The 26,876-nt window shown below is 47.2% G+C and overlaps 1 protein-coding gene and 2 long non-coding RNA genes across 5 annotated transcripts; all 3 read right to left on the reverse strand.

Moving 5' to 3' along the window:
* Window positions 1-524: 524 nt before the first annotated feature.
* On the reverse strand, window positions 525-1,156 carry LOC119329210. The gene is made up of 2 exons (XR_005159344.1): window positions 1,059-1,156; window positions 525-888 (listed from the first exon to the last, which is right to left on the reverse strand). It is a non-coding gene; the product is annotated as an uncharacterized LOC119329210 (long non-coding RNA).
* Window positions 1,157-1,346: 190 nt separating this feature from the next.
* Window positions 1,347-3,238, reverse strand: LOC119331373. The gene is made up of 5 exons (XR_005160484.1): window positions 2,656-3,238; window positions 2,454-2,555; window positions 2,267-2,361; window positions 2,032-2,081; window positions 1,347-1,384 (listed from the first exon to the last, which is right to left on the reverse strand). It is a non-coding gene; the product is annotated as an uncharacterized LOC119331373 (long non-coding RNA).
* Window positions 3,239-6,205: 2,967 nt separating this feature from the next.
* On the reverse strand, window positions 6,206-12,264 carry LOC119331372 (very-long-chain 3-oxoacyl-CoA reductase 1-like). 3 transcript variants are annotated; one of them, XR_005160483.1, is made up of 6 exons: window positions 11,703-12,264; window positions 11,289-11,577; window positions 10,889-10,958; window positions 6,766-8,396; window positions 6,565-6,697; window positions 6,206-6,489 (listed from the first exon to the last, which is right to left on the reverse strand). XR_005160483.1 is itself a non-coding variant. In XM_037604534.1 (4 exons), exons 1-4 carry the CDS (start codon window positions 12,055-12,057, stop codon window positions 8,085-8,087), a joined length of 1,026 nt encoding a protein of 341 aa, XP_037460431.1. In that variant the 5' UTR covers window positions 12,058-12,264; the 3' UTR covers window positions 6,206-8,084. The 3 variants fall into 3 exon arrangements, 1 of the variants encoding a protein (XP_037460431.1); XR_005160482.1 differs by having other exon boundaries at window positions 6,206-6,697; XM_037604534.1 differs by having other exon boundaries at window positions 6,206-8,396.
* Between the last annotated feature and the right edge of the window lie 14,612 nt (window positions 12,265-26,876).

Raw genomic sequence — 26,876 nt, forward strand, 5'->3', positions numbered from 1 at the left:
CATTTTGACACTATAACATCCTTTAAATTATCATGTTTTCAGTACATTATATTTCAGCACCATCTTTCCTTGGTTCCCTCAGAAACCGAGTATTAAGCACCAAGTCGCTCTCCTTACCTATAGCTATAGGATACCTAGTGAGCATATTCGGTACCTTCAGAACAATCACTTATGCAGACAATTTCATCTTTGGAAGTACAGCCCAAATGCAAATTCCGTAGCTCAGGGAACATTAGACAACACAGTACCAAGTGCAAAAGTAAAGTTTATGAATTCATGCCGACAAGAAAGTGCTTGCAGAATTAAAATAAATTATCGTCCATTTTGCAAGCTCTTATACAATCAGCAGCACGATTAACCTGCATCCTCACAGCCTAAAGCAGAAAGTAGAAAATCAGTTATTAAGTCACCACTAAAATTGGTCCCAAGACAAAAGAGCATTGTTTCCAATGAGAATTGGTGCAGTAAGTGGGCATCTTGCCATGACATACAAGCCACAGGAGTATAATTGGATATCACAAATGTTAAAGCTAGAACTGAGCATAGTATCCCATTTTCAAAGCACAAACTTGTCACGTTCTTTGTTTTTTAAACAATCCATGCAAAGCATCTCTATGAGCAAGAACTATCTTGTGGAACGGAATTTAGGAGGAATGATAAAATCACAATAAATGGCAAGTTCGCACCTCAATGACAATTAACTCAATACAATGTGTAATGGGGAGCTTGGGCAGTGCCACTCCTTGTTCCAGTAAAACCAAATCAAACAACAGAAAATTCTCTATGCAGACACGCAGACAAGCAACATGGACCTCCAAGCACTGTTTGCCCATGTCACCCACCACCTCCTTGTCGTCATCCACAGCTGTGGGAAGCGAATGCGGTGACCTGCAACAACGGATCTTTAGGCCTTTGAGATGAGAACGAACCAGCCCTTACTGGCTACACATATATTATAACCAATGCACCGCCTACTGCACTTCGCCCTCGCCTCCCCACCTAGCCCACTTTCTACAGAGCTCAAGAGAGGAAGAGGAGAAGTAAACTGAGAGATTTACCAAGCCGGCGGCGAAGAAGATGACAAGAGACTCGCAGAAGCAGCTATAGTGACAACGGTGTGGATGAGCTTGAGCAGGGTCAAGACCATATCTCTATATCACCGTATGAAAGTGTCATCAACACATACAACATGTACAGTTTTCAAGAAGGAGAAAAGAGGAGCATAAATCAAGCTTATTTTTCATACACTAACTACTAACTGGTACAACTCTGCATAAAGCAAAACTGGCAGGTCATGTTATTGTAAAAATATAGGGAAATGCACCTGTATAAGTTGCTGGGTAGAGTAGTAGTTTGTTCTCGCCATCAACTCATCAGTCTTGGCCTACATTTCAGCACAATGCTTTAATAATTTACAGAAAATACCCAAGCTTCTCAGCCAATCGATGGTGATATCCTTCCAACGGTTTAAGCTACCATACTTTGCATTTTTGGTGAAAGAGCTATGCGCCCAACCCCAAGTCATATATCATCTAAGTCCAAGTGTCCAACGACAATAGCAAAGCTACGAAGCACACATTCAAAAGGCATGAACAAACATCAACAAGTTACGAAGCAATCTATGAAATTCGATGGACACTTGGACTCCATGGGCAAAACTAAATAACAACAACTAACAAGTTACAAAGCATCAACAAAATATTATGCTTCTCAATGACAATTAAATGCATGGGAACTAAATAATTAAATCAAATCCATTTTCAATGAACCTCTATGATTATTTTCACCTAGCATTAGGTATATATTGACTGGACATGAAGCTTTTCATAACCAGATCACTTGTGTACGATGTTTGCCTTCAAATATGTGCAGAGATATAACTCCAGGTTACAAGATGGGAAGCTAACTATACATTAATCTGTGTATGTATGGCCCACATCTAAATTGTACTTTTAACTTAAACATAACATAGACATAGGTCCTCACGCCGAGCAGCCAACGTCCCAATATACTAACGTATCAAATACTCACCTCAGTTCGACCCACGACGAACAACATGCTCCACTGCAAAGCTGATACACCTACAATTGAAAAAATAGGTTCAAAATCAACCAGTTTATAGTGGCATATGGTTTTCTTGAAACACTTTTAGTGATGCCAAAGTCTCGGTCTCCATCAACGCCAGGAATATCCTGAAAGCTCCGGACATCAATAAAAAATATGCTTGATGATACCAAAATTATACATTCATTGCATGTTTAATTACCTTGAATATAGCTATGACGGCAGAGAACCAACACAGGACAATGTTGCAAACACCAGTCATTTTGTTGCTGCCAAGGGCCTTTTCAGAACATGTCACTGCAAAATGAATCATCAAACACTGATGAAGGAAGCCAAGTAAATAAGTATGAATTTCTAGTGCTACTGAAGATGTGTACTGTGCCGAGTACCTGCATATGTGCAAAGAAAGCCAATTGGACCATGATAGCCCTCACAAATAGGATACAAGATGCAGCGAGGAGTGTGTGTCGTTCCCACCGGAGCATCGGAGCCTGAAAAGGATCAAATATGAGATGAAAATGATCATCACTTGGCGTTTGATGGTTTCATGGAACTTACTTTCCCATTCTCATGATGGTAAGTGCTACTTACCTCAATGGAACACTTCCAAGAAGGAAGCTGATAATTAAAGCACACGTCAGTGGCACCGATCCGAAACAGATTCCAAAGCTAAAGCTCTGAAAACAACAACACTTAAGTATTTAGACTTCAGCCATATTTTCCACACCATAACACCATTATGTTGAACCTAATATACCATGATCAGGAATGTGACCACTAAGAATACTCCAGTTGCTACTGAAAATCGCCTAGCTACCAATGGAAAACCTGGCTTGTTGATCTCCAAAATAGAGTATAATTTATACTAAATGATTGTACAATATAAAGGATTAAGAAGGTGCATTTTTTCAAACCACAAGGAATAAAATACAACCTTTTCAATGTGAATGTCGAACAGCTGATTCAGCCCTACCAGGTAAATCTTCATACATAAAGCAGCAGCCAAAGCGTGCACAGAAAGAGAAAAAATTGAATTTTTTTAAGACGTAACAGTGTAAAATTTCCATACACAAATGGCTAGGTATATTTTTAGTTGCCAAATAATATTACTCGTAAGAGATAAAAATCTATAATAACTCTTAGTATCGTAGTAGTAAAATCATCTAGGCTCTTCATTAACAGGAGAGACACTGAAGTTATCCTATGATCTAACAATACAATAAACACAATAAAGAGCGCATCAAGCAGTGTGCATCAAAACTACATATGTAAATTGGAACAAAAGATGACAAATCTCACAATGCCAAAGATTGTGTGTGGTCTGCAGAACTGATAGAAAGCGTGCAATTTCTTCAAAGCATCTTGGCTGATTTCCTCAAGCCAATTGGCATCAGAACTGGTTTTTTAACTAACATCAACTGTTTTGATCACGAGTAACCTTGCTGCATCCAGCTTGGTGGGCTAGATAATCATCGCTGCACTACCTCATTGTGTTTCTTCTAGGGCTAGTAGCTTGAGAAGTGGCACTGAATTTGAGACTGGCCGTTCAGGACCCGGGTGTCCCTGCACCCTTCTATCTTTACCGTCCGTGTAAGAGCCAGCGCATTGAGATCTGCACCAGGTCCTGAACCGCTGTTTGATTAACAGGTCTATGAAATTGCTAAGCGCAAGAGGCAGGAATTGTTTGAATCGCATGTGAGCCTAGTGTCGCACTGTTCATTTTAGGCAGTATCAGCCGCGTCTGTGAGCGGCAAGTCTACATCAGAATTGTCACATCGTCCTTGTCGCATGTGAGCCAACGAATAAAACACATGCTAGAGTGCGTGTGTCTGAAGCAACAAGACTAGAAGAGCAAAGTAAAAAGGCCATTTACTTTTTACTACTTATAGTGGGATCTTCTCTGAGCAATGCATATACACTGTTTACAAAATATTGATCAGGAAATAGATATAGGAGAGGACACTGTTTATGACTTGTCTGGTTCTCACCTCTTTGCTGCTCTACAAGATGGTTTAATAAAGAAATGAGAACCGGCAGTGGTGTGAAACAGCTAGGGACCCATATTGTCTGTGAATTGTCCCTCCAACCTGGGAGACGCGTCACCTCCTGCCAGGCTGATGCTACATCCTACTAGCTGCACCGTTTGTATGGGTAAATAGGCTGCTTAATTAAACCGAGACTGCAAATAGACCACTGCTGGACAGAGAACAGCAAGGGGGTGCCGGGGCTCCCGGATGCTATCACACCTTTCCGATTTATGCATCACAGTAGTAGCACTGCTGTTTAGAAACAAACCAACAGATGTTAGCATGATGCACGCAGATAAATGAAACATCACATCGAAGAAGATATACTTAACTTTGAAAATGACCTGCAAAAGCTTCCACTGCCTATCGACCTCAGTTTGGCACATCTAGTCAAATATATCTGCTACTCCCTCCGTAACAAATATAAGAGCATTTATATCACTAAAGTAGTAATCTAAATGCTCTTATATTTCTTTACAGATGGAGTAATTTTTTGTTACATAAAGAACAGGCTTGATAACTTCCATTTGTGTAAGAAACCGCACATATTTCAACACATTTATTAGCAGGGAACTCCTTTTTTAATTTGTTGTAACTATTTTCAATTGAAAACAAGAAATGTTCCAATTCCCAAGTAATTTGAGATATGTGGTTGTATAATGTACATACTATCAATCTGGTTGGTAACATGTGAGCTTGAAGTAAATGATCCACATGTGGAGTTTAAATAAATTGTCCATTGGTGTCCTGTAGATGCCAATTTGTAGGGGAATTTTAAGCAGCAACTTTGATAATTGGGTTTTAAACAAAAGACGGTCACCAGAAGAGAATACAACAAGTCCAGCTGAATTAGGCCACATATTAGACATAGCTCTTGGATAAAATTGACACCCACCATTTGATTCAAGTACCAAGTAGAAAGGGCCAATGCATGTCCTGCCATCTCTCTTAACAAGGGTGTACAAACACAATCTTTGATTGGTGGCGCTCCATAGAAGATTACTTTTCTCGTTGCAGCCTGTATATCTAACATGCAGGAATTCAGCTATAGAAGCCCAAATGTAGAAGAAGAAAGCCATGAGTTACTAACTCATATAGCCGAATAATAAAGAATCTCGTCGGAACCGCTGATGTAGAATATAGCCGAATACCATGTAGTTACTAATTCAACATTTCTACAATTACAAAAGCATACAAGTGCACAAACCGATACGATTGAGAATCTGCCTGCAGTTTGTATGATTGCAACAAAATATTCAGCAATGTGATAGACATTTGTACTGCTAAGAAACATTTTGACAGGGACCAGGCAACACATTTACCGGAAAAGGCGTGGTCCGGGCGGCACCTAGCCGAGAAGGCAGTTGAGGGCGTACACGGATGAGCGGTGCACGAGCCACCCCTTGGTCCGAGCAAGTGAGCCAGCAAGCTGCATCAGCGCTGCCATGCCAAGAACCGCTTGCCTGCCCTAGTGCCTTGCATACCAGGCTCAGGAACCTCAAGCTCCTATCTTTCTCGAGCAACTCGTCGAAGAATTGGGTCTAGGAAGAAACAGCCTTGTCGACATGTCCATGATGGCCGGCCTCCACCAGCCCTTGATATCACCATTAGTGGAGGAGCCGAAACCTATGTGCCTCCGCTATCAGCTCACGATCTAGGAGAGAGAGCTTGGTGGGGGAGGTGGACCAGGAGGAGAAGAGCGGGCGGAGACTGCCGCGAGAACTGGCCGTCGCGAAGTGGATCCATGGAACGGAGCGGTGGCGGGCTTGGCGGCGTGGTAGGGTTCGGGAGGTTGGGATCGGGAAGGAGGCAGGTTGGCGGCCGGGGCGTGGTTCCCGTCGGTGTGATCTCGAAATAAAAAGACTAATCGGAATAAATATTAGTTTTAGTGCGTACCTCTCATGAGTACATCAACATGATTGTACCATGTTACATGTCGGTGCACTTATATGATGACCTAAAATATAATGGTAGCGGCAAATTAAATTAGATCAGTCGGTCGCTCAAAGTTCCTGAAATATAGTTACAACTTTCTGAAATACAACAATTCTAGCCTTCTTGTTCAAGAAATTTCATAGTTGATTCATAGCTTCCTGAACGTGCCCCCCATCCTATGAAGGTGAATAGCGTGTTTATTTCTGATCCAAAAGTGCTCTGAGAATTAACAGATGAACTAATCCTGAACCAAATATAATTCTAAGATTAGTCAGTACAACATAGAGTAGTTAGTACAGCATAGAGTAGTCACATATCTGAACCCATTTCCTCATGATCTGAAATAAAATAAAAGAGCAATACCTTCAGAGCGATTGATTCCTAGTTGTCTAAACTCGGAATCAACTCATGTGCAATTTATGATAGAGGCAGTACAAGCATGTATCCTTATCCTGCTATATAACTGCAGTACGGTTAAAAAGAAAGGAATTTGTCCCAAATAATCCAAGTAATTCGACTGCAAGATGAAGGTGCATACAACATTCAGTTCTGCTAGTGGTCTTCCACACATATTTTTTTTGTTCTTGAAGAAAGGCGGAACTGAAGAAGTGATGGAGGCTGGGACCTCGTGACACGCACTTGAGCCATGGATTTCGTAGAGCCGAGAAGTGCTGCCACATCTCGGACCCATCAGCTCAAAACGAAATCTAGAAGAAGCATAGGGGAAAAATTATAGTACCTGTGTGTACGTGGGATCAATCCACGGTTCCTATGCCCGCAGCCAATTCCCACCAATTGCAGCTCTCATGCCGGTACGCCCGAGCATACTCCCGCTACAGCAAGCGTCGGCGCCAGTCGAGCTCTCCGGCGAGCAGGGCCTTCTCCGTCGCCTTTTTTTTTCTTCATTCCTCCTGCTGCTCCTCCCTGACCTCCCCCTCGTCTCGTTTTCTCTGCATAGGAAGCCATGGCGCCGTCCGAGTTGCAGCTTCGCCGCCGTCCCAAACCGCCGCCGCCGCGCGCCTACAAGTCTCCCCATCGACCGGTTCCAGCCCTCCGTCGCCAGAACATGCGGCTCGGAGTTCGTCGCCGCCGATCGAGCTCTCCGGCGAGCAGGGCCTTCTCCGCCGCCTTCTTTTCCTTCACTCCTCCTGCTGCTCCTCCCTGACCTCCCCCTCATCTTGTTTTCTCTGCACAAGGAGCCATGGCACCGCCCAAGTTGCAGCTTCAAGTTGTAGCGAGACGATCGATGGCTCCCGTTCAGGTAGCGCAGGGATCGGCGGCGGCTTCATGTGCGAGGACGGCGGCAAATGGATGGGTCTGCGGCGGCTTGATGTGCGAGGGCGGCGGCGGAGGGATGCGAGTGCGAGGGCGGCGGCGATGGGATATGGTGTGGCGTCGCTCGAGGGTACCCTGCAGGCTTCGCTCGTTGGCACTACGAGGGAGCGATTTTTTTCGTTGGATTTTTCTTGCGAGGGTAGTACGTCGAGGCATCACTCCTTCGTAACGTGGGTTGGTTTTCTTCCGTGCGAGGGGATACCTGGGAGGTGGGAGTAGGAACGAAAATAAATCAGAAGAAGGCAAAACTACCAAGTCCTATATTAGGAATAGAGATTGTCCGTAATTATACGTCGAGGAACAAAAGCAGATTTAGTTGAGGATGCCTTTCAACCGGTTAGTCATCTCGGAGAGGAAAAAAAAGTGTTGCCTTAAGAGACGGTGGTTTGTTTTCAGAAGTGAAAACCCTTGTCTGGCCTTCAATAGATGGACTAATTTTTGGATCCCTGGTATTATTATAGCTACCACATCCTTTTTCAAGAAATCTGTTTATTATTTTGTTCCCCCGTTGAACTCCATTTGCTTCGTATTGACGCATTCGGCCAGGAACGGTTTAACTAAAGGAAAATGCAGCCAACAGAAATGTAGGCATCAGCTGCGCGTGCATCAACGGCGACTTAAACCGAACCACGGTTCACAGATGCATGTCAAATCATACACAGTAGTACCACACCACAAAGTATGCACCGACACAAAGTATGCACGCGCGCGGCCTGGGCCAAGCTAGCTCTGCTCGCCGCCGTTGGCATGGGACGACGCCCTCGGCGACCGGAGCCGCTGGAAGACGGCCCTCTGCCGCAGGTTCTCGCGCAGGCGCTGTGCGTCGAGGAGCCGGCCTGGCACGACGCGGCAGAGGCGCCACTGCAGTCGGTGTCCCAGATTGGGCATGCAGAGCGGGCCGTGCCCGATCCAGCGCGTCGCCGCGCGCGCGTACTCCTCCGACGTCGGCACGAGCAGCCGCTGCAGCAAGCCTCGGCCCCGCTTGCCGGACCCCGCGACTACCGACGTCATCTTCGTCTGCACCAACAGCGGGGCCTGCAGTTGTTGCACCACACACCATGATAATGATTAGCACCGTTTATTTGGCCTCAAAGGTATCTACAAGTTACAAGTTATGTACCGTTTTAGATATCTTATAGTACATGGAGGGAAACACAGAGTACCCCCCGTGTCATCCTCCCCCTAGGGGGACTCAGGCGGCCACAAACCTAGCCGCCGCCGCCGCAAACTCCCTCCTCTCCTTCCTCCGCCGCCGCCGGAAGACGCTGCTGGGCTAAGCCCGGGGGCCGACGGCTGTGGCGGGGGATCTCCTCTCTCACGCGTCTTCGGGGTGGGGCGGACCCCAAGGTGTGTGGTGGTGCGATCGATCTGGGATCTGCTGCGCGGCGGCAGGCCGGCCCGTCCTCGGACGGCGACGGCTTGGCGCGGCGGAGGCCAGGGCTGCGGGCGCTGCGGATGGCCCTTCGGGCGGAGGCGGCGGCTGCGGTTGGCGCCGGCCAGTTAGGCTGCGGTGGCGTGCATGCTTGTCTTCACATCGGCGACGGCAGTGTGGAGGGCCTGGTGGTCTCGTCGGTGGCACCTCCGATCAGATCTGTTCTGACCGGTGCAACCGGCGGTGGTGGTCATCTCTTCCATCAGAGGTGATCGGCCTGAGGCTGGGTGTTCGGATCTCGGGATCCGTCATCTGGCACCAACTGCGAGTCGGGGAGACGTAGTTGCCGGTGAAAACCGAGCCGGCGGCGGGCGATGGCGGCATTCCACGTTGTTACCTTGATGAAGGCATCGTCATGTGACTTTCGTCGACCCACTCGTATTGCTCCGGGGGAAACCCTAGGATCTGGTGTTCCAGACCGAACGATGGCGGCACTGCGGTGTCGTTTCTCTCTTGGGAGTGTCGTTTTGTGAAGCAGCGCTGGAAGTTAGAGGCAGGAGGTGGAGCGGCTTCGTCTTGCACGGAGCTTCGGTGGAGATGTCAAGTCATGCATGACCGACAGGTGATACGCTTGGTCATGCCTGGTCGGCAGGTGTTACGCACGGCAGGTCCTCCAAGGGCTTCAAGTTGTGTCGGCTGGTGGTACGTGGCAGCATGGCGCTGAAGTGTATCAGTGGCGACCGCGTCGTGTACAGCTGTTTGCACGCAGGGAGGAGGTGTCGTTGGGCGCCGTGGTGGCGTCGACGATAGCTGGACCGAGCAAGGTTGATGCATCAGTACAACTCTGAAGATGGAGCGATGGCAGTTGGCGGTGACGGCCTCTGAGAGCACGCCGGACCAGTGTGTGCCCCAGACCCGGCAAGTGGCTAGGTTGGGGTCTCAGGTCCTAAATGTTAGGCTTAGCTGCGATGTCTGTTTGGTATTAGACCCAGGCTATCTGCGCCCCTTTATTAACTGGATAGGTATAGCGACAGTTTGTTGCTTAGACAGCGACTTTAATTTTACTGTTGTATGACTTTATAAGGTCTTGTGAAAATAATTAATAAAGTAACTGTATGCATAGTCCAGATGCAGAAAGCGGGGGTCATCCTCTTTTTTAAAAAAAGATCGAGAGTTTCTGTAGGATGCAACTCGGTGGACCATGTTTCAACCAACTTTCTGACGACCGATAACTCGGTGGACCATGTTTCAACTAACTCTCTGACGACCGATAGCTCGGTGGAGCATGTTTCAACTACCTCCATCTCCCTGTCAACTTTTTAGAAAAAACTAACTCGAATTTCGGCGGTTCTTCCATGTTTGTAATCAACTCGGCCTTCTCAAAGGTTAACCCGTCAGTGTGCAGAGCTTTAGACTCTGGCATTTCCGTGCTGAACACATGGCCCTTAATATATTACCCATGATCTCCAGTAAGATGCATGGGATCATGGGGCTGTGCAGACCGTAAACTAATCCCGCGAGTAAACCAAACTCTGTTGATCTGGAATCTATGTGTGCAGACCGCAAACTGAATCACTGACTATGTATGGATGAATCAGTTTTTTTTCTTTCTTTCTCGAGGACGGTGCGGTCGATCACATGCGGGGTCTGCACTCTGCACCTGCGGTAGGATGGCTTCTGGTTAGGGCCTGTTTGGTTTCAATAAGTCACCCAACTTATAAGTCAGTTGACTTATAAGTTACGCTTGTTTGGTCGTCGCCTGACTTATAAGTCACCTGACACATTTTTCCACACCAATCAACATCATGCAGGTGGTGGGACCCACACAAAAGGGGGTGACTTATAAATTTTAAGTTGGGGTGGAGCAACTTATGACTTATAAGTTGGGTTGACTTATAAGTCGGGTCTGTTTGGCAAAATAAATCATTTTTTTTCACTTTTCGACTTATAAGTTGATGACTTATTTAGAACCAAACAGACCTTTATTTTTCATATGCTCTGGCTGCAGAAAGACGATCAAGCTTATTGGTCTCAGCAGCATTCTCTGTACTCACAGACTAAAATCAGTGACATTTGAAACAAAATATAGTTACTATACCTATGGTATATTTTTGTCGAATGCTCGTAAAACTACAATTTAAATTTGCATGCTTACCTGGCATTGCACATCGATCCCTTTGCTTCTGTACTCCACGTAGAGGCTCCGGGAGAACTGAGCAACGTACCTGAGATTTAAAACCTGTGTGATTTATCTACTTATTTAACACAGAAAATCTAGAAAGAGTCATGTACTTGTATTTCATATAAGCCAACAGAATAAAAGAAAAGCAGCAAGCGCATGAACAGTTAAGAACATGATCACTGCTCAACAACAGCCAAGAACATGATGATGAGTGACGTCAACAAACCCAGAAACAGTTAGCGCAATGAATTACAAATAGAAAAGCAGCAAGCGCAAACCAACCAAAGCGCTTTTCCTTTCGGCGACCTACCCAAGAATCCAAGATACGTATGTACGTACAGTGAAATTGACAAGACCGTATGTAGTGCAGTACCGTTTGGAAGCGGCGTAGATGGTGTAGAGGGGGAAGGAAGGGATGGCCTCCGACGACCCGGAGCCGATGTTGACGACGGCGCCCCTGCCCCGCTGCACCATCCCCGGCAGCACCGCGGCCGTCACCTCCGTCAGCGCACACAGGTTCACCCGCATCATCCGCACCCACGCCTCCACGTCCACCTCGTGTAGGTACAGCGCGCATGGCTTGGCCACCCCGGCGTTGTTCACCAGCACCCCCACGTCCAGCCCCTCCACGGCCTCCCGGAGCCGCCGCACCGCCTCGTCCCCTGCCAAATGCAGTATATATGCTCAGCAGTTCAGTTTATACCGTGAGGTAGATCACAGTCAGCTCCATCTTATTCACATGGATGCCGTGGCGATGCTTGTGTTGTGCACCGTGCGTATGGGTCACCTCGAGGGGTGGCGACGAGCGCGAGGTCAAAGACGACCGTCTTTGTCTGCACGGAGCGAGTCTTGGAGATGGTCTCGGAGATGTCCTGGAGCTTGGCGGGGTCGCGGCCGACGAGGACGAGGTTGAGGCCCAAGCGCGCGAGCTCCAGGGCCATGGACTGGCCGATGCCGGACGTCGGACCGGTCACGACGGCCCACGCCCCGTAGCGGCGGCGGAGGTCCCTCGGCCGGCGCAGGAGGAGGGCGAGGTGTGAGAGGAGGCGGAGCACCACGGCTGCTGTGTACAGTGCGCCGAGGACGGCCAGGGAGACGAACCATGGCTCCTGACGGAGGAGGGTGTCGGCGCCGCCCATCATCTCCTCCCTCCCTCTTTCTCCGGCGGGTCGCGCGTGCCGCGGACTTGTCGCTGCGTCTGCTGAGCGCCGGGGATTCCTCTATAAATAAACGGAAGATCAGGCGCACCGCCCGGGTTGCATGTTTATCTAGGAGTAGGTTTGGGGCGAGACTTGCCTGCGACAGTCCCGTGAGTCGCCTGAGATTGGTGTGCAAAATGTACTGGCGTGACGATTTTTGGTCTATCTGCTAGGCTGTTGCTATGCGACAGTCCCGTGCCATCCGAACAACTTAATGCCCGCAACGGCTTTTCTCGTTTGCAGTTGTGCGTCGTACGAGGTCGCATCACCTGAAGTAACGTTTTATGTGGCGCCGTGTAAGCGGCTTTCCTCTGTTTGTTGTTGTGGAGGGAAAAGAAAACCATGAACCCGGTGAGCAGGCCGCATCCGGCATGCTTGAGATCACACACCAAAACTAAAAGATTGTGAAAAACTGGAGCTAAACCAGTAGTGACGTCTAAGACCAGCTCTAGAAGAGTCGGCAAAAATATTGAAACTTCGTAACAAAAGCAACTCTAGCAGAGTCACCATATCGAAATATCGACAATTGTCATAACACGTTAGATATGAAGGTTGCGACGGCTGTGCGCAAACACAGAATTTCCAAAATGGCGGCCTCCCTAAAATTCTTTGTTTTTTTCCATTTTCATTGATTTTGTAGGGGCACTTTAAGCTCAATAATCTAACCAACACGTGTATCATGACAATAGATTAGCACCTATATTTAGTGGCCAAGATGGAGTAAATTGCAGAAAACCACCACTTTGAAGGTTAGCTTTGCGAAAACCACTACAATATTTTTTTTTGCAGAAAACACCATGTCTTCGGTAATCTTTTTGCAGAAGATACTAAACGGCGGATCGGGCTCAGTTAAGCTTGTTTATGACAGGTGGGGCCACCAGTCAGGCTGACATGGCAACACTTAACATTTTATGCGTAACGGCGACAATTGGTGACGATAACATCATGAGTGAGACTGTGGGGTCCACCTGTCATTGAAACAAAAGAAGAAAAATCAGTTCATCTTATCACTGTACCCCCAAATCGCGCCAAATCTCAGTTCACCAAGCCGCCGCCGCTCGTCCCGTCGCCGGCCGAGGCAAAGTCCGCCGTCGCCGGCGCTGTGCCCAGATGCACGCAAAGGTCGTTGCCCGTCTATTCGTGGCAGGGGCTGTCGTCGCCCGTCCTAACCCAGACCGCGGCCGTGGCAGGGGCTATCGTCGCCCGTCCCGACCCCGGCCGAGGCAGGCGCCGCCGTCGCCGTTGCCGCACCAAGGGGGGAGCAGAGGACGTCGCCCGTCCCGCCCCCGGCCGAGGGGCGGCCTTCCGCCACGCGCCGAGGACGCCGTCGCCTTTGCCGCACCGAGGGGAAAGCAGGGGACGCCGCCCGTCCCGCCCCCGGCTGAGGAGCGCCCTTCCGCCACGTGTCGAGGACGTCGTGCGCGCACTCCAGGACGATTGCATCACTGGGATCGCCTACCTCATCCAGGACCCGCCGGTGCTCGCGGCCGTTGCTCGTGACAAAGGAGCAGGAATCCGAGATGCAGAGGGGGCTGCGGCTCGATTCTTGATGGATCCGATGAGAGAGTTGGTTAATTGCGACGAATTTCGTGGAGCTCAGGGCCATGGCGACGGGCGGCGGCAGCGCTCCTGCGTGCTGCTCTGCTGGTTCGAGGGAGGGAGAGAGAGAAACTAGGATGAAATGCTGACAAGTGGGCCCATGTCCAGCAAAAGGACGGTTCAACGTAACGGTGTTAGAAATTGATGTCACATCAGCCTGGCTAGTGGGTCCCATCTGTCATAAACGTGCTCAGTCAAGGCAAATACGCCGATCAGTGTTATTTGCAAAAAGATTACGATAGACATGGTGTTTTCTGCAAAAAATGTAACGTAGTGTTTTCTGCAAATCTAACCTTCAAAGTGGTGGTTTTGTGCAATTTACTTAGCCAAAATGCGTCATTTTACATATAATTTGCGACTTAGCGACATTTCCAAGAATACTGCTACCTACACTAGTCGTGGCCGGTGTCGTCTAGTCTTCGTCCTCTTCGCTGTTGTCATGGTCCTCTTCTTCTTCCTCGATTATTCCTCCTCCTCCCCCTCCTCGGAGACATCATTGAGGTAAGCATAGGGGTCGCACTCATGAGCTCCAATCGCCGCTCCTCGTCGGTGGTTGCGTGGCGGAACATGCGGCAGATTCCCTCCTTGTTGCGAGCTTCGAAGGCAGAGTGCCGCAGCACAACATCGATATGTTTCCTCGGGCTGCGACTCCTACTGGGCCTCCAAGGGGACAACATCATTCACCGGGACAAGGGGTAGCGGGATAGACATGGACAGTGTCCTTTGTCTCGTTCCAGATGAGGGGGTCAGCCCTACGCCATCCGCAACTAGTAGAGTCGTTAGCGCCACGGGAAGCGTTGGATCCCCGCAAGAACCAGATCCATCGCATGGTAGGAATATGCAACTAGTTTTATAATTAAAAGTGAAAAATGAGAGTTGTTGCAAACATGCAATTTGATGCTAATGTCAAACTAATTAGCAGTTGAGCCAGTAATGTCTATCCAAATCTATACTACAATAAAGTTTGAAGGCGTGAGAAGGATGGATTTACCATAGCTATTATCACCTGCTCTATAAAGCCCTTCTCCATGTCGATGGAGAATAATTCAAGAAGTTCACCACAAAAACTTTTCCATAAGCATATTCTCTTTATTCTACATTTTGCTAAGAGTAAATATAGATATGATAATGATACAAAGTGATGCTACATAATTAACTAGCTATCATTTTTAGTACAATGATACAGGGCAAAAATGTACTAACGAGAGCAATGTAGAGCTAAACTTCTCTAGTAGTATTTGAAGGAAATATGCCCTAGAGGCAATAATAAAATTGTTATTTATATTTCCTTATATCATGATAAATGTTTATTATTCATGCTAGAATTGTATTAACCGGAAACTTAGTACATGTGTGAATACATAGACAAACAGAGTGTCACTAGTTTGCCTCTACTTGACTAGCTCGTTGAATCAATGATGGTTATGTTTCCTAACCATAGACATGAGTTGTCATTTGATTAACGAGATCACATCGTTAGGGAATTATGTGATTGACTTGACCCATCCGTTAGCTTAGCACGATGATCATTTAGTTTGTTGCTATTGCTTTCTTCATAACTATACATGTTCCTATGACTATGAGATCATGCAACTCCCGAATACCGGGGGAACACTTTGTGTGCTACCAAGCGCCACAAAGTAACTGGGTGATTATAAAGGTGCTTTATAGGTCTCTCCGATGGTGTTTGTTGAGTTGGCATGGATCAAGATTAGGGTTTGTCACTCCGATTGTCGGATAGGTATGTCTGGGCCCTCTCGGTAATGTACATCACAATAAGCCTTGCAAAAATGTAGCTAATGAGTTAGTTACGGGATGTAGCATTACAGAAAGAGTAAAGAGACTTGCCGGTAACGAGATTTAACTAGGTATTGAGATACCGACGATCGAATCTTGGGCAAGTAACATATCGATGACAAAGGGAACAATGTATACCGTTATGCGATTTGACCGATAAAGATCTTCATAGAATATGTAGGAGCCAATATGAGCATGCAGGTTCCTCTATTGGTTATTAACCGGAGACATGTCTCGGTCATGTCTACATAGTTCTCGAACCCGTAGGTTCCGCAGGCTTAACGTTCGGTGACGATCGGTATTACGAGTTTATGTGTTTTGATGTACCGAAGGTAGTACGGAGTCCCGGATTTGATCACGGACATGAAGAGGAGTCTCGGAATGGTCGCGATGTAAAGATCGATATATTGGAAGCCTATGTTTGGACATCAGAATGGTTCTGAGTGGTTCGGGCATTTTTCTGGAGTACCAGGAGGTTACCGGAAACCCCCGGGGAGTATATGGGCCTTAGTGGAATAGAGAAGAGGGAAGGGAAAAGAGGGAGACGCGCCCCAAGCCCAATCCGAATTGGGAAGGGGTCCGGCCCCCCTTTCCTTCCTCCCTCTCTCCTCCTTCCTTCCTTTCCTACTCCTACTTGGAAGGGGGGAACCCTACTCCCGAAGGGAGTAGGACTCCCCTAGGGCACGACATAGAGAGGGTCGGCCCTCCCCCTCCTCCACTCCTTTATATACAGGGGAGGGGGCACCCCATGGACACACAAGTTGATCAATGATCTTTTAGCCGTGTGCGGTGCCCCCCTCCATCATAATCCACCTCGGTTATATCATAGTGGTGCTTAGGCGAAGCCCTGTTCCGGTAGCATCATCATCATCGTCATCACACCGTCATGCTGACGGAACTCTCCCACGAAGCTCTACTGGATCATGAGTTCGCGAGACGTCACCGAACTGAACGTGTGCAGATCGCGGAGGTGTCGTACCTTCGGTGCTAGATCAGTCGATCGTGAAGACGTACGACTACATCAACCGCGTTGTCATAACGCTTCCACTTATGGTCTACGAGGGTACGTAGACGATACTCTCCCCTCTCGTTGCTATGCATCACCATGATCTTGCGTGTGCGTAGGAAAAAAATTACTGCATTCCCCAACAGTGGTATCAGAGCCAGGTTTATGTGTAGATGTTATATGCACGAGTAGAACACAAAGGAGTTGTGGGTGAGGGAGTCCTAGACTAAGGGGTCCTCGGGTGTCCAGCTTGTTATCTATTGGGTCGGACTGATGGGCTGTGAAGACATGAAGGCCGAAGACTGTACCTGTGTCCGGATTGGACTCTCCTTGGCGTAGAAGGCAAGCTTGGCGGCCGACTATGAAGATTCATTCTTATGTAACCGACTCTATGTAAACCCTAGATCCCCTCGGTGTCTATATAAATCGGAGGGGTTAGTCCGGAAAGGATATACTCATTACCATAGTGAAAGTGCAAGTGGCACTTATACTATATTTTGGTGTGATGACAATGTGGTTAGTTGAACTAATATCGGTTGCTAAAGTTTATCTCGGGATATTGGTTCTAAGTGCCCACGATGGAGATGTGCAACCCCCCCCCCATTTCAAAAAGGGCAAAGGCGTGGTCTTTCAATGCTTCGAAGGTTTTAGTTTTGGTTTGCTTCGAGTCGTAGGAAAGACCGCACTATTAAGAGGGGTTTGTGTGGATGAAAGTCGTGTGGGAATGCCATTGCCGAGCCTTACTCTCTTATCCTTACCACTCCGACCACCTAAAGAACTTAGTGTGTGTGTTGTGGTACTCAGAAAGCTTGCAACAGAAAGTTACTGGGTACCCCGTGCGCACGGGGTCCTTTGACCCCCATCGCACGGGGTACTGCTTAACTCTTTGAGTACCCCGTGCGCATGGGGTCTTTTGACCCCCGTGCGCACGGGGTACTGCGTAACTCTCTGAGTACCCCGTGCGCATGGGGTCTTCTGACCCCCGTGCGCACGGGGTGGTGTGATAGTCTCTGAGTACCCCGTGCGCACGGGGCTGACTTAGCCCCTGCGCACGGGGTCCAACGGGCAGAAATCCCCACTAGCTCAAGAACACTATATATAGGGCCTTCTTCCACCTCCAACCTCAAACCCTAATGTCTTGTTGAGCTCCACCATTGCTACACCCCATTTTGCTCAATACTCTCAATCCCTCCACCCAAACTTGTTGAAACTTTGGGGATTGGGAGAGCAAGACCCGATCTACAACTTGACCAAACCAAATCGCGTTCCCCGCAACTTTTCTTCCCCATTGACTTGTTACTCTTGGAGCTTGGGTTCCTAGGCGGTTAGAGGTTCCTCCGGAAGATTCCTTGCTTGTGGTGTGCTCCGGAGAAGTTTGTAAAGGTGTGGTGGTCGCCTTCAAGACCAACCCCGAGTGATTCGAGGCTCATCCGTTGGGGGTGACTCGAAGGAGAATACGGCGAGCCTTCGGTGGCGTTCCGCAAGCTTTGGCTCTGGCACCGCTCCAAACGGAGAGTAGCTCTTCCCCAAGGAAGAGTGAACTTCGGGTTAAAAGCCATGTCCTCGTCTCACTTGTGGTTAATACTTTCCCGCACCTTACTTTGTTGTTGCTTGCTTGTTGGCTTGCTAATTAGTTTTTTGCCTAGAATTTTTATCTTGGAGCTTGCTTGTCATATAGGTTGCATTCACCTACTTGCATATCTAGTGAACTCTTTTATCCGCTAAGCCTTAAAAACGACAAGAAAGATTAAAATTTGTAGTCTCCTATTCATCCCCTCTAGTCAACCATATCGATCCTTTCAATTGGTATCAGAGCCTCGTGCTCTAATATAAGGTTTTACAACCTTAGAGGATATGGTCGATCTAGGGAATGAGGGAAGTGGCACACCCGTTGCGGAGGATGGTCAAAACCAACCCCCCGCCGCGGCCGAGGCACTTGGTGCTCCTGTCGTTGCTGCCGCCGCTCTTACTAACCCGAGTGTCCCCTTGACCGCGGCCGATCTTCTTTCAATGTTTGCAGACCTCAAAGTCTCCATGTTGAAAGAGGTTCGAGCCTCGGTCAAGGAGGAAATTGATGCTCGCTTAAAGCCATCAACGTTCGCATCAAAATCGTTTGATCCAAATGAGGTTCATGATGCGGATGACTCGAGGGAACCTCTTGCTTCTCCGGCTCGTACTCAAGTTCCCAAGTACAATGTTGTGGAACCCTTTTACTCTCCTCAACCCTTGCAACATCCCCGCATTAATCCTGTTGGGCCTCCGCCCCCTTTGAAAGCTAATGCATTTGCTAAGTGGAAGCTAGATATGGAGTCTCACATGCGCAGTGCTTCAACTCAATTATGGTAGATTGTGGTCAATGGATTCAACCCCAAGGACCCAATGAATCTCACTCCAAGGGAAGCAGTTGACGACCAACTCAATGCTACCGCACACAACATGCTTTGCACCGCTGTGACTGAAGACTATAGTGACTCCATTGCTCTTCTCAAAACCGCAAAGGAAATTTGGGATTGCCTTGAGGAGGCTCTTGAAGGAGATGAAGCAATTCGATGATCTCGGTTGGCTTTGCTCAAGCAAGAAGTCAATCTCTTTGTGAGGAATGAGGGTGAGTCCGCAGAAGAGGTTTACCGAAGGCTGAAGTCCCTTGTGCTCAACTTGAGAACCTTTGGGTGCACTTGGGCAAATGATGATTTCATCAAGGACAAGTTCATCGATGCTATGGTTCTCACAAAACATACCATGGTCATGATGGTTCATCAATGTCCGGACTATCACAAATTGTCCGTAGCTCAAGTTGTTTCCACCTTCTCTACCCATGTTCTTTTGGAAACCAAGTCCAAGAAAACATTTGCAATAGATCAAGCAACCAAGAACCCCAATCTTGCTTTGAAGGCCAAGAAAGTGATAAGCCAACCCTCAAGGTAGGAAGAAGTGAGTGAAGAGATATGTGAGGAGGATAATGACACCTCGTTCCCGGCAAATGATTTTGCAAAAGACTTGGCTCTCTTAGTCAAGAAGTACTCCGAGACCATGGCAAACAAAGGAAAAAAATCTTCAAGGAAGATCTTTTGGAAGAAGGAAATGCTACAATTGTGATAGACCAAGACACTTTGTCCATGATTGTCCGTATGAGAGACGTGAAGACAAGTCCGAGAAGCTTGTGCTTAAGAAGAAGAAGTTCACCAAGTTTGCAAAGAGGGAGGATGACAAGGCTCTTGTTCATGAAGAATACATGTCTGGAGATGAAGATGACGGTGATGATGATCAAGTGGGCACGACCGCCTTTTCCATGCATGCCACTACCTCCTCCTCCAACACCGGCCTCTTCGACTCTCCAAATGAGGACAAGCCGTTCACTCATCAGTGCCTCATGGCCAAAGAGGTAAAAACAAAGTCCAAATCCAAGAAACCCGACAACTACACTCCCAATGTCTCATGTGAGATAGTGGAGGATGAGTGTGAGGAGGGTGTGGATAATGATGAGGAATCCTTAATGGATTTCATGAAAACTCTTCATGGTGAAGCTCGTGCTCGTTTTGGCGATCTCCTTAAGTCACTTGCCGAACGCGATGACTTTATTGAGAACGTTGAAAACCTCCTTATAGAGGAAAAAGAGAGAGTTGATCTCCTCGATCACGAACTTAATGAAGAGAGTGTCATGAGAGCATCACTTGACGAAGCCTTATCTGCTCATCAAATTGACTTTGTTAAAACCAACGATGCTTTGAAACTTGCTCTTGAGAACAAAGATGCTCTTAACGTTAGAGTTGAAAAGCTTCTAGTTGACCATACAAGACTTGTTGAGGAGCATGAGTTCCTTGTGCTTAGTTCCAAGGTTGTCAAAGGTGACCTCATTGCCCTCACCAAATCTTATGCCCAACTAAAAGCTACAACCATTAAGGCTCTCACTTTCGTACCTCATATAGATTTAAATGATGATGCTTGTATGGCTAACTTTGTTCATGATTGCACCTTCCTTCAAGAGGAGAATAAGAAGTTGAAATCCCAAATTGAGAAAGGGCTTGTATCATGCATCCAAGGGGAGAAAAACCTAAACGACCTCTTGAGCAACCAAAAGGAGTGTGTTGCCAAGGAGGGAGTTGGGTTTAATCCCGCATCTAAAAGTGGTAAGAAAAAGAAGAAGAAGAACAACAAGAAGATCGGTCGGACTCCTTCCCCTCCCCAAAAGGTAGTGTTTGTGCAAGAAGGGCACACAGAGAAGGAGAAGGAAACGAAGGGTGTTGGGAATGGAAAGGTCATTAGGGACAAGGCCATTCCCAAGAATTTTTCCAGCAAGAACAATCCATCATATGTTCTCATGAGAGGAGATGATGGCTATACCTTTGCAAAATTTGTTGGAACAAACTATGATGATTATGCTTGGACTATTTGGGTTCCCAAGATCCTTGTTGCTAACTCACCAGGACCCATTGCAAAATGGGTACCTATAACCAAAGCTTGATTATTGTAGGACTATGTCTCCGGTGGAACTCAATGGGTGATCGACAGTGGATGCACCAATCATATGACCGGAGAAAGGGAGATGCTTGTGGAGTTCGTTGATTCACTCAAGGCCTCTTCGAACATCTCCTTTGGTGACAATAGCAAGGGCAAGGTATTGGGATTGGGCAAGGTGGTAATCTCTAATGATTCATCACTTTAAAATGTCATGCTTGTCCAATTCCTTCACTACAATTTACTTTCAACTATTCAATTGGCTCGTGCTAGATATGATTCACATTTTGGTGAATTCCATGTGACCGTCTTTAAGAGAAGCAATCTCAAAGTGGTCTTCATTGGGCATGTTGAAGAGAACCTTTACGTGGTTGATTTCTCGAAAGAGAAAACTCATCTTGCAACATGCCTAATGGCCAAGGCCGACGTGGGGTGGCTATGGCACCGTAGGCTAGCCCACGTGGGCATGATAAATTTACAAGCTCTCTTAAAGGGGGAGCACATTCGTGGACTAACCAATGTGTCTTTTGCCAAAGATCGTCCTTGTAGTGCTTGCATTGCCGGAAAGCTTCATGAAAAAGCTCATAAAGTGAAGACTATCATCACCACCTTGAGGCCCCTTGAGCTTATTCATTTGGATCTATTTGGGCCTCCAACATATGATAGTTTGGGAGGGAGGAGGTATTGCCTTGTTATTGTTGATGACTTCACAAGATATACTTGGGTGTTCTTTCTCAAGACTAAAGACGAAACTCAAGAAACCTTCATCAACTTTGCCAAAGAAGTTCAACATCAACATAACTGTGAGATCAAGGCAATCCGAAGTGACAATGGCACCGAGTTCAAAAACTATACAATGGATGAATTCTTGAGTGAAGAGGGGATAAAGCACCAATATGCCGCACCATATACTCCCCAACAAAATGGTGTTGCGGAGAGGAAGAATCGGACTCTTATTGAGATGGCTAGGACCATGCTTGATGAGTACAAATCACCATACAAGCTTTGGGCAGAAGCCATCAACACCGCGTGTCATGCTTCAAACCGGCTTTATCTTCGCAAGCTCAAGAACAAGACCCCTTATGAGCTCCTAATCAGGAGAAAGCCCAACATCAAATACTTTCGGGTATTCGGTTGTAAGTGTTCCATTTTAAACAAAAAATCCCGGTTAGCTAAATTTGAGTCTAGAACTTATGAGGGCATATTTGTTGGATATGCATCAAACTCTCATGCTTACGAGTTCTCAATAAATCCACCGGGTGCATTGAGGAAACAGTGAATGTGGAGTTTGATGAAGATAACGGCTCCCGTATGGAGCAAATTGTTCCTAGTGTTGTAGGTGATGAGGCTCCTTCACAAGCTATAAGGACAATGGGGATAGGTCACATTCTTCCACAAGAAACACCCCGTCCAAGTATAAGAAGAAGGTGTAAGAGCCCCTCTTGAGGATATTCCACAAGGGAAGTCATCACCGACACCACTTGTACAAGATGCTTTAGGAAATAATGAACCTATCCAAGAACAAGATCAAGTCCCTCATATTCCTGAGCAAGATCAAGAGCAATATCTTCCAAGGCTCAAGATCAAGCTCAAGGTCATGATCAATATCAAGATCAACCCCAACCACAAGTGTCTTCATCGTCATCACTTCCTACTGAGCAAGAACTTGTGATTGCAAAGAGAAGAGTGTCTCCAAGGCTAAAACAATCCCAAGGGCAAGCTTCTTCATCAAGTCCAAAACCAAGTGAAGAAGAGCTTGACCGCAAAGAGCAAAAAGTGGCCGCCAAGCTAAAACATCTTCAACACCTCACCAAGAACATCTGCGGAAGCATCAAAAGGGGGTTAACTACTCGTAGACGTTTGGAAAAATTTTGTGAACATCACTCGTTTGTCTCTTGTGTTGAGCCCCTTAAGGTGGAAGATGCACTTGACGATCCGGATTGGATAGATGCCATGCATGAAGAACTCAACAACTTCACCCGCAACAAAGTGTGGACCCTAGTAGAAAGACCCAAGGAATTTCATAATGTCATTGGAACAAAGTGGATTTTCAAGAACAAACAAGATGAACATGGACAAGTAATAAGGAACACAACAAGGTTAGTGGCACAAGGTTTCACCCAAGTTAAAGGTTTGGACTTTGGTGAAACTTTTGCCCCCATTGCCCGTCTCGAATCCATTCACATCTTGCTTGCTTATGCCTCTCATCATGATTTCAAATTATATCAAATGGATGTTAAGAGCGCATTTCTTAATGGTCCTCTTAAGGAGTTGGTGTATGTCAAGCAACCTCCCGGTTTTGAAGACCCCGATTATCCCTCTCACGTTTATGAACTCCATAATGCACTCTATGGACTCAAACAAGCACCTCATGCTTGGTATGATCACCTTACATCGTTCCTAAGCGAGAAGGGGTTCCAGATTGGGGTAATAGATTCCACTCTCTTTACGAAGAGGGTAAAAGGAGAGTTGTTTGTCTGCCAAATATATGTTGATGATATTATCTTTGGGTCCACTAACCATGCTATTAACGTTGAGTTTGAGAATCTTATGACTAAGGAATTTGCTATGAGCATGATGGGAGAGTTGAAGTTCTTTCTCAGTTTTCAAGTGAAGCAATTGAGAGGCGGAACCTTCATCAATCAATCTCGTTATATCCAAGACATGCTCAAGAGATTCAAAATTCAAGATGTCAAGCCAATGAAGACACCCATGCCCACAAATGGTCAACTTCATCTTGATCCAAATGGTAAAGAAGTGGATCAAAAGGTATATCGCTCTATGATCGGTTCCTTGTTTTACCTTTGTGCATCTAGGCCAGATATTATGTTGAGTGTGTGTATGTGTGCAAGATTTCAATCCGCTCCTAAGGAGAGCCACTATTCGGCAGTGAAAAGGATCATTCGATATTTGGCTCATACCCCAAACTTGGGCCTTTGGTATCCCAAGGGATCATCATTTGAGTTAATGGGTTACTCGGATTCGGATTGGGCCGGAGACAAGGTTGATCGCAAGTCCACTTCCGGTTCATGTCAATTCCTAGGAAGGTCGTTGGTAAGTTGGTCTTCAAAGAAGCAAAATTGTATATCTCTCTCCACAGCCGAAGTCGAGTACATTGCTGCCGGAAGTTGTTGTGCTCAATTATTATGGATGAGGCAAACTTTGATGGATTATGGTGTCAAATGTGACAAAGTGCCTCTTTGGTGTGACAATGAAAGTGCCATCAAGATCGCCGAGAATCCGGTTCAACATAGCAAGACCAAGCATATTGAGATTCTCCATCATTTCATTAGAGATCATGTGGCCAAGGGAAACATTGAGTTACTCCATGTCAACACCGAGAATCAACTAGCCGACATCTTCACCAAGCCCCTTGAAGAAGCAAGATTCCGCGAGTTAAGGCATGAGCTAAATATCATGGATATTAGTAACTTGGGATGAAATTCTTGCTCATACACACATACTCATGTATTATCTTGTTTAGATGTAGGCACATGTCTAGGGGAAGCTAGCTCAACTCATGAGCTATCTTATCCTAGAAGTGCATAAAACAAACACAATCTTTCACATAAGCCACTTTAGGTGGTACTTGTGCTTCAAAGATGAGTATTGGTCTTGGGCCCAAGGTTCATATCTTCGCGGTGCCATACCAAGTAAACTCAAACATGGTGGCCTCGGCCACCTCCCTCTCTTGAGGGTTGTGTCCGTGTTTTTTTCGCGTGTGTGGTGTGTTGTTTTTTGTGTCTTTTCTCTCCTTTTTCTTGGTGGGTTTTTCTCGCTTCTCTTTTGGTACAAGTGCTCCTCATATGCCCTTCTCGTAGTGATAGGACTTTTCTCGCGACGTATTCGGAAATATAGACTGAGTGTTTCGTGAAGTAGGGGTAAGAGTCTACACTCAGCCCTGTATTCAAAAAAAATCATCACTCATGTCAAAGTTCCTCAATACCCCGTGCCCACGGGCTCTGTACCGTGCGCACGGGGCCCCCGTGCCCACGGGGCTCACTTAGCCCGTGCGCACGGGATCTGCGGTTTCTGGCCCTAAAGAGGTGGGGCGTGGGTGGCTCGGGTTCATTCCCACCCATTCGCCCCCTCCACTCCCCAGGAAACCTCCAACGCCGCCGCCATCGCCTCCGCTCGCCGGAGCTCCTCCGGGCTTTGTCGGGCTTCTTCCTCCGTGGATCTGCATCAGATGGGTTCCTCCTTCGGTTGGTCGTGTCCTCTTGTTTTCTCTCCATCAGTTCCTCTAGTTTATAGCTTTAGGGTTTCCTCCATAGTTTCATTTGGCCTAGACCTTTGTTTAGACAGAATTCGATGTGCACAGGTCCCTTGGTCTCTCTGCTCCACCCACTCCCGGATTTCGATCTGGAAGTGGCTGCCGCTGGGAGACCCCCCCGTGTCCATAGGGTGTTTGACCCCCATGCGCACGGGGCCCTGTGTCCACGGTCCTGTACCGTGCGCACGGGACCCCCGTACCCACGGGGTCTAAACCCCCGTGCGCACGGGCTATCCAGAAACTTTTTGTCTGGATTCTGTCTAACTCCTTGCCATCCTTCTTGCACTTGTACTCATTTGTGTTCGTGCTTTGTGTTGTTGGGTGTTTGCGTGTGTTTCAGACTCCGCTGACAAGAGGTCTGAGCTTCGTCACAAGCGTGCAAAAGGAGGATCAAAGGACTACACCATTGCTTGTTGTCAGCCATCTGAAGGCATGGGTCAGGGGTCTGGGTCAGGTCAGGGCCGTGTTCGCCGTGCTGCCTCAAAGCGGCCCGTTGTTGAGACCTCCAATAATTTTGAGGAAGATTATGACTCGCAAGATGATGCTTACTATGACAACCCCAATGTTGATGATGAGATAGAAGAAGAGGATGATCGTGTTGAGGAAGATGAAGAAGAGGAAGAGGTGTATAGTCCCGAGCAAGCCATTCCGGGTGGGTGTGACCTCTAGAATATGCCTCTTGCCAAGTGGACCAAGCCAGAGATCTGGGCTGAGAGACAGAGCCATCCTTATGCAGCTGCCACTGGTATGGGAGTGGATCCTTGCTTCAAGAACGAGTTTCAACAAAGGGTCTATCATGAGCTTCTTATGACCAAGTCAAAGAAGTTTGCTCCTCACAAGCAAGTCAACACTAAGAGTTTGCGCGACAATGATCATCTGTATCCCGGTGTGTACTCTGCTCTTGGCAGATTGGATCTTATTCCGTTTGTCACCTTCAACCATCCCTATAATGAAGATCTAGTGATGAAGTTCTTTGCCACTCTGTTTTTCTCCAATGACTCTGCTCGCACCCTCACTTGGATGTCTGGAACGCATCGGTGCTCGGCTCCCATGTCAAAGTTCTCTAAGATCATTCCCTACCCATTTATGGATGCAGAGGCTATTTCTAATGAGTTTGGCATTATTAGGGAAAGTGGGCAGCGCACTAAGGATGAGATTGCCTGTGCTTACAAACAAGAGAAGTCGTTTGTCACTGGGTCAATCAAATATCTCTTGCCCCTCTATGACACCACGCGCCATATCCTGAGGTATACCCTCACTCCAAAGGCCGGGGATTCCCATAACATTCGGAGATCCATGCTAGGTGTCTTTGTGTATCTTCATCATTAGAAGAAAGTGGTTGTTCTGGATTTCATGTACTATGAGCTTCGTCAGTGTGTGCAAGAGAACAAGTCCTTGATCTATGCTCCATTCATACATGCTTTGATTGAGACCGTCTGTCCTGCAAAGTACATTGCCTCTTTCAAGACCTCTGTTCCTAAGCGCAACTCCAACTGGACCCCGGCTGCTCCTGCTCCTTATGTGCCTATCAAGAAGGGGCGCAACCCTAGGCCTAAGGATCGTGCCACTTATAATCCAGGCATGTCCTCTACTGCACGGATCTCTCGTGGTAAGGCCAAGTCTATTGGTTCT

The sequence above is a fragment of the Triticum dicoccoides genome, chromosome 7A (genome assembly GCF_002162155.2).
Source record: "Triticum dicoccoides isolate Atlit2015 ecotype Zavitan chromosome 7A, WEW_v2.0, whole genome shotgun sequence".
Classification (NCBI taxonomy): domain Eukaryota; kingdom Viridiplantae; phylum Streptophyta; class Magnoliopsida; order Poales; family Poaceae; genus Triticum; species Triticum dicoccoides.